Genomic DNA, 12342 nt, shown 5'->3' with positions numbered 1-12342 from the left:
TAAAAAAAACTGTGTTTTCTGTAACTCTGACACTGAGACTTTAGAACAACTTGTTGTTAAACTGCACTTATACCAGAGTGTTTTGGGAAGCATTTCAACACTGGATATCTGAAAAGGACACTCAATCGCCCAAGCTGGAATACAAAGACATGAAGTATAGAGTTATAAAACAAAACAAAAAACAGGAAATGATCTATAACACCTACATTACTATTGTCAAACAGTTTCTCCACAGATGCAGATTCATGAAGAGCCACCCACTGTTCTTAGTTTATATGAATGAGATAACCAACTTTAAAAACACTGAAATGTGTCCAAACCAAACAAGCCTTGACTGTTTATAACAATCTGAATGGACTGATTTATGATTAGACCTCTGACTTTTATTTTAGTTACTTATTTTATTTTTTGATATATATACTAAATATGCTGTACAGGCTCAGTCTGGAAAATAGTCTTTCTCTGTGGAAGTCTTTTGAATGTAAAGCCAGAATTTGATTAATAAAGTTGGAGGGAAAAAAAGTGGTTCCAGACACAGTGAACCCCGCCCCTCACACATACTGTAGCTTATTTTGGCATCGATCCAGCTGATGTCATCATGTTTATGTGTAACAGGATTGGTGCTTCCACTTGCCATTGAGTTGTGTGATAAAATAGTGTTCTGTCCCTTTAAGACAGTAGTATAGTTGTGGGAATGACGTGTTCTGCTCTTCCCAGTCTGTCTTGCCAGTACATGTGGTAGGTCATGAGTTTTTGATGCTGAGTAATATTCTGGTAGTTGATTATTTTATTTGCATGTTTATTCTTATTTCCATGCATATGTACCTAGACTCTAATAGATCTTTGTGTCAGAACAGAATTTTGTGTTTATTGTATCTGTCCAGTAAACAGACTGCTACTAGCTTGTGAAACATGCTTATGTGTATGCTAACACGTGTGTTTCTATAGTTTTTAGCACCAGCATTGCCAGGTTTGCTGGACAGTTGAATGATTTCACTTCTTTGTCTATTGTCAGAATAAAAACACATTCAGCTTGGAGTTCACCTGTGCTGTTTACTACACAATGCAGATTTCATCTGTTACATATGTGTGTGCTGATGTCATATCAGTCGCCTCTATACATGCACCAAGTTTCAAGTAAATTGAAACAAAACTGATGTTTTATAGGCATTTGAAATTTTGCCCATTATAAGCAAACTAGTGCACTGACCTGTGGGAATCCACAGGTTCTAGAAGCAGTAGAGTTGATCAAATGGGGAGCTGAGCTAAGTTTACTGGTGTAACACAGAAAATAGGAAAAAAAAATAATGGCCCTCATTTTGTTTTGTATTGAAATCAAAAGTAACGGAAAAGAATGCATTCATAATGATGTTAAATAATTGTTTGAAAGGGCTTTACAGTAATGTCACTGTGTGACTTCATCACATTCACATGATTTGACTAAGTTTACTGATGAAACACAGATTAGGAGGAAATAGAATGGACTCATTTAGGTTTGTATTGACATGGACGTGGACCAGAGACTTTTCCACAGGACTGAACATGGAGGAGGCGAACGTTAACAGACTGGGTCTGACCGGGGACCGGCAGAGTGGAACTGGGCCACAGTAAGAACCAGACCCGTTTTTCCCGTGTTTTCTGTTGATTCCCCCCCCCCCCCCCCCCTCCCCCCGTGGATCTGGATTAAAGCATTAAAGGGAGGCCTTTAAAAACTAATAACTAACAAAGTATTGGTCGTATCAATATTCAGTTTTCTTCTGTCTGATCCTGGACCCAAAATACAGAAGTACTGCACAGGCTGGTTCTGTCCAGTTTATCAGTTAAAAAGCTGATACACACACACAAACACACACACACACACACACACACACACACACACACACACACACACACAGGTCACTTGGCTTTTATAACAAAGATGGGAGAAAAAAAAGTATGTCAAAATAAATAAATAAATAATTCATGTCAATCTCTAAACCCAGTCTGGTATGAATTCCACCAATAGTTTTGCTGCTAAAGTGTTCACAAACAAACCGAACCAAAAACAACAGCCCATACCTCCTCTTCTGGGGGGGGTGCTCCATAGTTCTAACCTGCTGCCTCTGTTTCTCTTCTCCGTTGCCGGTTTCCCCCTCCCTCCCTCCCTCCCTCCACAGTTTCCTCCTGTGCTGTTCTATCCAGTCGGACTGTGGAACACTTCTTCACTCTGCCGTGGGACTCTCCTCCTCCTGGTTGTGGCTCTGCTGCCTGGGGCTATCTCCGGACTAATGCTGCTCCATGTTCAACTCCTCCGTCTCCAACTGCTCAAACTCAACACTCGCTCCATTCCATCATGGAAATCCACCTGAAAACAATACGGGCTCCTCCGCAGACCTCCTTCTATCCACAGAGGGTCACGGAGAACCTTTATTTCCACACAACCTGTGGGCTCGGACTCCATTCCATCCCTCTGCTCTGTCGGACTCTCCGTCGCAGTTTGTAAACGTCATCAGAGAACACTAGAGATGTGACGTTCACGAACGACTCGAGTCTTTTGAGTTGTTTTAAGTGACGATAAAAACCGCTTCGCAGTTGTGAGCCGTTCTTATATTCAAATTGTCCACGCTGTCTCCATGTGTCACCTGTGTCCCACTGAGTCTGGGTTGTCCACGCTGCCTTCACGTCAACGACTATTGACATCTGCGAGTATGACTTTTCCGCCCCACACTCTATTCACTTGAACGCATCTATATGCGCAGCTAACTTAGGGAGGAGTTCTCAGAGAGTCCGACTGACTGGACTGGAGACACATTTCCTTCTGGATCAGGAGGAGGAGATAGGAACGACTGAAAACAAGTGGAGATGCAGGATTAACTGGAGCTCCTCTTTTTGCTCCCTGCCAACTCCCCAGAGTTCCTGTGTGTGTTTCCTGGTTGTCAGTCATCATGTGTGTTCGACTGTGTCTGTGTAGTTGTAAATTGTATATAGTTGTAAATAGTGTTTTCTTTTGTGAATCAGTCCTATTTTCTGGAAGGGGAAGGAGGCTTTTTTTGTTTTCACCTTTTCTCCTTTTTTTTGTTAGGGAGTTTAGAAAGAATGTTCTCCAAAGCAGCAGAACTGCTATCAAACAGACCACATCGCCCAACTTGCAACAAAAACTTCTTTTCCTTCATTCAAATGTGTAACCCCTGCCTTGTCCCCCCAGTAACAAGTCCACAAGCACTCCAATGTCCTAAAGGATTTGGACAAAACTTTTCCTTTAAATTCACATTTTCAGTTTTACTTCAACATTTTGTTTAGTTAATTCTGCATTTGACACACCGTATTAGTTATAATATTTGGCTTATATTCAAATTAATTGGAATACATCCAAATCCCTTTCATTCAGTAAACACATTAACTCATCATTTGGTGTCCTCAGTCCACTGAAGCGACACACTCCACATTCTGAATCCAGGCAGTCTGCAATGATGTTTTAAGCCCACCAGATGTCACCATTAAGCCACACACCTCATGAGGCGTCATTTGTCCATCACGAATGCTGACCCGTCCACAGTGTATCTGCCTTCCACCACTGGTAGCCCAAGTGGAAAAGCTCCAGCACCTCACAAGCGGTTCAGAAAATGGATGAATGAATATAGAAGAAATAATTCCAGATCTATCCACTACCCTTTACTGAAATCATTCAAATATTTGCACTTTGACTACAGTTAAACAAGATTTGCTGTAAAATTATTGGATTTCTAAGTAAGTTTAGTCAACACATATAATTCTATCAAAATAAACGTTTGGTGTTAGTTATCCAGGTTTTTCAAACTAAGACAAAACTGAAGTTACTGTGAAACTGTATTGAAAACTTCAGAAGATCTCTCTAATGAAACAGTTCACTCTGTTCCATACTGAGTCAGCCCAAAACTGTCCAGAGTGTTCTTCAGGTCTGTAGTTCCTTTGTTCTGAAAGTTGTCAACATGGAAGTCAAAATCACCAACAATGATTATACAGTCAAAATCAACACAGATCATAGACAGCAGTTCACTAAAATCATCATAGAAGTCTGCACAGTATTTGGGGGGGGGGGGGGGCATAAATATTTAAAAGCATGACCCTAGATGATCCCTTCAGCTGTACAAGCACATATTCAAAAGAAGGGAAACTTCCCACAGATAGCTGCTTACACTGATGACTTACATTCTTTGAGGAAGACTGCACCTCCCCCTCCTCTTCTGTTTATTCTAGACTCACTGATAAAACTGAAGGTTTGGGGTGGGGGTGGGGGGGTTTGACTCAATAAGAACAGCTCCACTGTTATTTTGGTCCAACCAGGTTTCAGTTCAAAACATAAAATCCAGGCTGTGCTCAGTAATAAAGTCATTGACTACAAATGTTTTCTCTGCTAAAGACCTAACATTTAGGGGGGGGGGGGGGGTCAGACTGTGGCTTACAGAGTATGCTTACCTCCTTTGAAAACCTTTTTGTGTGTTTTGATAGCGCCACATTTCTCCTTCAGTTCCTTAACTGCATTTTTCTGTTTCCTGTCATCACCAGGATTGAACAGGCTACCTTAACTCCATAGGGCCCTGACATTTCCTGGGGTGGGGGTGGGGGGGCATTATTTGTATCAGTACTGCAGTCTGGACCCGGCACACATCAGTCAGACTCACAGATGTGATGATCCATGTGAAGTGGGGGGGGGGGGGGCTCGGTGATTTTTGTTCCATGGTGGAATGGGAGGGGCTGGACCATGAGGGAGGTTAAGGGGAGAAAATATGTGATTTGGACTTGGGGGGGGGGGGGGGGGGGTTGGATTCAAATATTGACAAGGTTTTTCATCTTGTCAGTGAAATCCAGGGGGGGGGGCAGACTCAGAGGAGAGAGTGAGGGGCTGGGGGAGTGAAAGTTGGGAGTGTCCTGTTGGGGCTGGGGGAGACTCCTTCTGTTGGGGAGAGGGTCCTGACGTTGGAGCGTCTTCCTGGGTCTGTGGTCTTCCATGGTCAGTGCTGATCTCAGGCACTAACAGTTCTTCTCCATGGTGCCCTTTGATCAGCTGCTTTGGGTTGTCTTGTCTCTTGTCCTCGGCGGAGAATGCTTGTGTCTGAGGCACAGAATAAAAAATGTTGGAGTTCAACAGCTGATCTCCTGACTTGTGAAGACAAAATCCATCTGCCTTAAAGCGGTGTCTGCGTTCCCAAAACATGTTGAAATTGTCAATAAAGTATTGATTGAGCGGCACATGTGTCTTTGAGCCATGTGCTCAGCTCCATCAGCCTGCTGAATCTGTCAGCTCCTCGTCCAACTGTCGGTAAAGGGCCACTGAGAAACACCTGAGGATTCACACATGGAACTACGTTCAGCAGATCAATAAAGTCCTGTTTGAAAACCTCTGACTGGTGATTCTCAACATCAAGGGCTCCTCTGTGAATGATGAGAGAACATGAGAGGCCAAATAATTTAAACTGAATTAAAAAAAAAAAAACAATTCTTCTGCTAATGCAGGACTGTGACACACTGCCTTCAGCAGTGCGAGTAATTTGTTTGTTGGTTTCATTCATTTCCTGCTTTATTTTGGTGAGTGGTTTGGTTCATTTGTGTGCACTGTGTCTGTCTTGTCTGCGTCCTCCCTGTTTCCCTTGATTGTCTTCACCTGGGGCTGATTATCCCTCTACCCTTTATATTTCCTCCTCTCCTCGTGTCTGTTGTCAGTGCGTCTTCCATGCTTTGCCAAGTCAATGGGCTCTATGCACAGCCCCACTACTTCCTGAACTTCAGGTGGGTCCTTTATTTCCTGTCTTTCATTATTGGACAAACTGATTAATCCAGGTGTGCCTGCTACTTGTTGGGACAACTGATTGATTAGGCACACCTGGATTAATCAGTTTGTCCAATAATGAAAGACAGGAAATAAAGGACCCACCTGAAGTTCAGGAAGTAGTGGGGCTGTGCATAGAGTCCATCTCTTAGACCTTTGCCTGTGCTGCTTATCTACGCTTTGTAAGTTTATTGAATCCACATTTGTGAAGATCTTTTTGTTATATTTTTTGATTCCTCAACGGAGAAGATTTTTGTGTTAATTTTTGAAACCATGTTTTGTGAAGACCTTTTTTGTTGATTTTTTGATACCACGTATGTGAAGATCTTTTTGTTAGACTTTAGATACCTCAGTTGGGAAGATATTTGTGTTAAGTTTTGATTCCACGATTGTGAAGAAATTTTTTTTTACTTTTAAATTTTGAGTTAATAAATACTCAAACTAAGCTTGTTTTGTCTCTGTCTGGTGCATTTGGGTCCAAGCCTTGTGTTTTCCTAACAAGGACATACTGAACTGAAATTTAAAGCATGATGAACAGTGATGTCACATGACCTCAAAGGGCTGACCCTTAAGTGGTGAAGACAGTGAAAGCGTGCCTTCAGGAGGTCAAAGGTCATTTGGATCCTGGTATAGAAATGACTGTAGGCCTGCTGGGGTTCCTGGGGCTCTGTGTATGATGTCAGGAGGAAAGGATGGTAGGTAGACCCCCTGTCCCCCAAGTAGACCCCCTGGATTTCAAATGGGGTCACGTGGAATTTCTAATTATTGATAAAAATTAAATAAAACTTACTAATAAAACTCTGTGTTGAGTTGACAGAGCCAATCCCAATCCATATCAGACAAACTGTGGTTGTGAAACTGCAGCACTGTGGTTCTGTTTTTCTGTCAAATGTTCATTGTGGTCGGTTTCAGATGCTGCAGCTCTTTCATAATTCATAGTTTCAGTTCTTGTTTCTTCAGTATTAATTGTCCTCCTTGTAAATCACAGCTGGAATGACTGTACATATCCTGACCAAGGAAAATCCAATTCTCCCTTTGTGCAGTAGTCTACATCTGGATTTACTGCCTCCGTCCACAATAATATACATTATTCAGACTAAATGTCCTCTAACATTAACCTGGATTTGAAACAGACGATAGAAAACTATTACAGGATCAAAAACAAATCAATTTTGGCAAAAAAAAAGTCTCTGTTTTGAATGTCTGGGGTCGACAGAAATCTGTGATGTTAAAATGGGGTCAGGAGTAAAAAAAGGTTGGAACCACTGAACTATAGTCTCAGAAGTACAGAGTATTTTGTTGGAAGAAAAAAGAAAAACACATATGTTTCCAATTCCAACTTTATTATCTACAACACAGCTAATATAAGAAAAAAGGTCAAATTGAGTGCCTTAATGTTCTTCTTTACTCATTGCTAACAAAAGATGACAGTTTGTGCATTCTGCTGGAACTTCAGTCTCACTGCTCATCTCCTCAGGAGGGAACTCAAACACTCAGTCGATCAGATAAAGTCAGACACAGAAGCCTCCACCCAATTCTCTACCTCATTTGGTAGGAGTGTGAGGAAGCCACCACTCTGCATGGCAGCAGAAGAAAACCACTACTTCCTATAGGTACCTATAGGCCATGAAATCACATAGGTATTCTAGTGAGGACGTTTTGAAGGAAACTGGATAAAAAAAATTCTAGATAATTCACTGGAACCAAAATTTCTGTTGGACATGCGTCCAATGTTTGTTCCATACACCTAATAAATTCTAAAAAGGGAATAAATGTGAGTAATTCTGACACACCCTGTTCTTCATCAATACATAAGTTGATGTTAATTCATATTTGTGTACGCTTGGTAAGCTTCAATGTTATGGAACCATGTGCTCAGGATCGATGATTATAATATTTAGTGCAAGTAAGAGAGTTGTCGCAAATGGATCAAAGAAAAAGACATGCAAAGTTTACATACTCATCTATAATTTACAAACATTTTGTAAAAGGTACCTTAAAGTAGGTATAAATATCTGTACTTTCTGTAATTTTCATTATCCAGTTCCAAATAAAACCATCAAAAAAAAAAACAAACAAACAAAAAAAAAAAACTAATTTCATGGTAACGGATCAAATGCCTAAAATCTCCAAGTCCCAAACTTACATGCAATAAAAATGCAATTTTGGAAAAAGTAGTATAAAAATGTCACCACAGTATGTTGGATACACATAATAAAAAGTAACATTTGGAAAAAAGAAAGGCGGTCTGCAGTACTTTGCTTTCTGTCATTTTATAACTGTGGCGGTGTTGCCTTTCTTGAACTTAAACTGCACAGAACAATTGTGGAAAATTGTGACAGGAGTAGCTGGTTTCATTTGTGAACAATGAACAGGTGAGAACCCCAACCAGCAACAGAATCACAACAAGTGACTGATTAAATGTCCACAAAGTCAATAAGTAGCAGTATGTTCAGTTTGTGTCCTTTGTGGAAAGTTTTGCCACATTCTTCTTTGGTACATTGTGAATCTATGAAAAAAGATCTGTCACAAAATCTGCACTGGTAAGGTTTCTGTCCAGTATGAGTCTGTTGGTGACACTTGTAAAAGTTGGACGACCAGAGGATCTTGGTGCACTTATCACATGGGGACATCAACTTTTTGTGGTGAATGTGACAGTGAGAACATCGTGCAGACAAGGCTCAGAAACCTTCCCACACCGGTCACAGTATTATGGTTTTTCTCCTCTGTGGGTGCATAGGTGTGCCTTACATCTGGACTCTATGGAGCCAGATCTGGAGGTTTTTAAGTTTGATGTTCTTGTCAAAAGAAGTCGGTACTGCTGGTTCAGACACTGCGTTTCTTGTTGTCATCTGATGCTGAGGTACTGTTTGGTCCAGACGACGATTCACATCTGTGTTGATGGTAGTAGAGAGCAAAGTGTGGCAAGAGTCTTTCTTCACATTGGTAACACTCAAACTGTTTCGGTGTGTTTCTCCTCTGTGGACGCGTAGGTGTGCCTTAAGTCCATTTATATGGGTGTAAGTTTTCCCACACTGGCCACAGTGATGTGGTCTTTCTCCACTGTGGATGCGTAGGTGTGTCTTAAGGTTACTCATCTGGGTGAAAGTTTTCCCACACTGTTCACAGTGATATGGTTTTTGTCCACTGTGGATGCGTATGTGTGTCTTAAGGCCATACATCTGGGTGAAAGTCTTCCCACACTGTTCACAGTGATATGGTCTTTCTCCACTGTGAATACGTAGGTGTCTCTTAAAGTGATGCATGTGAGTGAAAGTTTTTCCACACTGTTCACAGTAATATGGGCTGTCTCCACTGTGGATGCGTAGGTGTGCCTTAAGGACCCTCATCTGGGTAAAAGTTTTCCCACACTCGTGACAGTGATATGGTCTTTCTCCACTGTGGACACGTAGATGTATCTTAAGTTTACTCATCTGGGTGAAAGTCTTCCCACACTGTTTACAATCATATGGTCTTTGTCCACTATGGATGCGTTGGTGGATTTTAAGCACCTCCTTTCTGATGAAAGCCTTTCCACACTCCTCACATGAATATGGTCTTTCTCCACTGTGGATGCGTAAGTGTATCCTAAGGGTAGACACTTGGGTGAAAGTCTTCCCACACTGCTCACACTCATATGGTGTTTTTTCACTGTGGATGCGTATGTGTGTCTTAAGGTTCCTCATCTGGGTGAAAGTCTTCCCACACTGTTCACAATGATATGGTCTTTCTCCACTGTGGATGCGTAGGTGTTTCTTTAAGTTACTCATATCAGTGAAAGTCTTCCCACACTGCTCACATTCATGTGGTCTTTCTCCACTGTGGATGCGTAGGTGTTTCTTAAAGTTACTCATATCAGTGAAAGTCTTCCCACACTGCTCACATTCATATGGTCTTTCTCCACTATGGATGCGTAGGTGTGTCCCAAGGTTATTCCTCTGGGTGAAAGTCTTCCCACACTGTCCACAGTCATATGGTCTTTCTCCACTGTGGATGCGTAGGTGTGTCTTAAACTGATGCATGTGGGTGTAAGTCTTCCCACACTGGTCACAAGTCAGTTTTCCTTCCATATTTGCTGGAATCAGGTGATCTTCGCCTGATACAACTTTTAGGTTTCACTTAAAATCCACCTTCGGCTTCTTTCTACATCAAAACAAAGAAAGAAGAAGAGGTGGTCAATGAAGTGCAATGGAATATAACAGAACAAACACATCTATTCAGGACCAGATTAAGCAGATAGACAAAATTAACTAGTTCGGTCATTGACAGGACATTTTCAAAACAACCAATATTTGATGGGTTCTCCTTAAGAGATGTGTTTCCTGTATGAGACCAGAAAAAGCAAATAATAACAGACAAATTGATGATGAAAGATGTCAGGTTCTCTCCAGTGTTGGCAGATTCTTTAAATAGTTACAGAATCACAAAATTCTGCAAAAACTTGTTTCGTTTGGTCATTGAAAGTAAAGTCAGACCAATTCAATGTATTATTAGGGCCCAAGAGCTAAAAATTGGCTGCAAAGGCCCTATTGTCTGTCAAATGTTTTCTATTATCATTATCATCATCATCATTATTATTATTATTATTATTATTATTATTATTACATTGATGACTAGTGTGACATCACAAATCCCTTTGGTGCCCAAACACCTGCTGCTAATGTACAGTGCCGTGAAAAAGCATTTGCCCCCTTCCTGATTTCTGTTTTTTTTTGCATATCTATCACACACAAAGGTTTCAAATCATCAAACCAATTTTAATATCACTCAGAGACAACCCAAGGAAATACAAAATGCAGTTTCTAAAGGATGATTTTATTTACCAAGAAGGGAAAAATTACAAACCTATCTGGCTCTATGTGAAAAAGTAATTGCCCCCCCTTGTTAAATCACAAAATAACTGACTAACCACAAATTTGGGAAAGATGAGTTCAATTTCACAAGCCACACCCAACCCTGATTACCACCATACTTGTTGAATCAAGAAATCACTTAAATAGAATCTGCCAGAGAAAGTGAAGTAGGCTACAAGAGCTCAAGAACCAACGCATCATACTACGATCCAAACAAAGAAATTCAAGAAGAAATGAGAAAAAAAGTGATTGAAATCCATCAGTCTGGAAAAGGTTATGAAGCCATTTCCAAGGCTTTGGGGCTCCAGCGAACCACTGTCAGAGCCATTATCCACAAATGGAGAAAACTGGGAACAGTGGGAAACCTTCCCAGGAGTGGTCGACCAACTAAAATTACTCCAAGAGTGCAACGACGACTTATCCAGGAGGTCACAAAAGAACCTTGAACAACATCTAAAGAACTGCAGGCCTCGCTGGCCTCAGTTAAGGTCAGTGTTCACGACTCGACCATAAGAAAGACACTGGCCAAAAATGGCATCCATGGGAGAGTTCCCCGGCGAAAACCCCTGCTGTCAGCAAAGAATACAAAGGCTCATCTCACATTTGCCAAAAAAAATCTTGATGATCCTGAGGACTTTTGGAGAAACATTCTGTGGACTGGCTAGTCAAAAATTGAACTTTTTGGAAGGTGTGCAGCCTGTTACATCTGGCGTGAAAATGGCACAGCATTTGATAAAAAGAACATTATGCCAACAGTGAAGCATGGTGGTGGCAGTGTGATGGTCTGGGGTACGATACGATATACAGGGTGGGGAAGCAAAATTTACAATGAACATTTAGTTGTTTTCTCTCAGCAGGCACTACGTCAACTGTTTTGAAACCAAACATACGAGGGCTGTTCAATAAGTTCATGGCCTCACCCAGAACAGAACAACACAGACTGATAATTTATATTTTATTTTTCAACATAATCTCCATTTACAGCAATGCACTTGGTCCATCAATGTTCAAGCATCACTATCCCATCACGAAAGAATGTAACATCCTGTATTATAACAACCAGTACTTCTGGGTGAGGCCATGAACTTACTGAACAGCCCTCGTATATTGATGTCATAATCATACCTAACACTATTATCCATACCTTCTCAGAAACTTTTGCCCATATGAGTTATCAGGAAAGCAAACGTCAAAGAGTGTGATTTGCTGAATGCACTCGTCACACCAAAGGAGATTTAAAAAATACTTGGAGTGTCCATAAAGACTGTTTATAATGTAAAGAAGAGAATGACTATGAGCAAAACTATTATGAGAAAGTCTGGAAGTGGAGGAAGCAACAAAAAACATACCAAAGCTTTTATTAAAGCTCTCAAATCCAAAATCCTAAAGGATCCAACCAAATCCATGAGAAAAATGGCAATTGAACTTGAGGTAGACAACAAGAACGTTAGAAATGCAGTAAAATATGATTTGAAGATTTAAATTCTCATGACTTTCAATAAACTAATTGGTCATACACTGTCTTTCAATCCCTGCCTCTAAATATTGTAAATTTTGCTTCCCCACCCTGTATATATCACGATATTCGGCCAACTATACGATTCGATACACTTACATCATTTTCTGAAAGATTTTAAAGGGACAGAGTGATTTTGGTGACATCTTGTAAGTGTTCCATTGACTTGGATTGCATTCACTGAACTG

The 12342-nt window shown here is 40.8% G+C and overlaps 2 protein-coding genes across 2 annotated transcripts in view; one reads left to right on the top strand and one right to left on the bottom strand.

The window, feature by feature from the left end:
• The window catches only part of LOC115435843 (zinc finger protein 208-like), a 99984-nt gene that overhangs the window by 40355 nt on the left and 47287 nt on the right, over positions 1-12342 (top strand). The gene's annotated exons all lie outside the window — the stretch shown is intronic.
• On the bottom strand, positions 7156-9875 carry LOC115436278 (zinc finger protein 501-like). Its single transcript, XM_030159084.1, has one exon. The coding sequence runs from the start codon at positions 9853-9855 to the stop codon at positions 8533-8535; it is 1323 nt and encodes a 440-aa protein (XP_030014944.1). The 5' UTR covers positions 9856-9875; the 3' UTR covers positions 7156-8532.

The sequence above is a fragment of the Sphaeramia orbicularis genome, chromosome 16 (assembly GCF_902148855.1).
Source record: "Sphaeramia orbicularis chromosome 16, fSphaOr1.1, whole genome shotgun sequence".
In the NCBI taxonomy this organism is placed as follows: Eukaryota; Metazoa; Chordata; class Actinopteri; order Kurtiformes; family Apogonidae; genus Sphaeramia; species Sphaeramia orbicularis.
The sequence above is the reverse complement of the archived record's forward strand: the minus strand, read 5'-3'. Positions and strand labels throughout refer to the sequence as shown.

Excerpts from the sequence above, each read along its gene's own strand:
- LOC115436278 (XM_030159084.1), bottom strand. The coding sequence starts at position 9,855 with ATGGAAGGAAAACTGACTTGTGACCAGTGTGGGAAGACTTACACCCAC.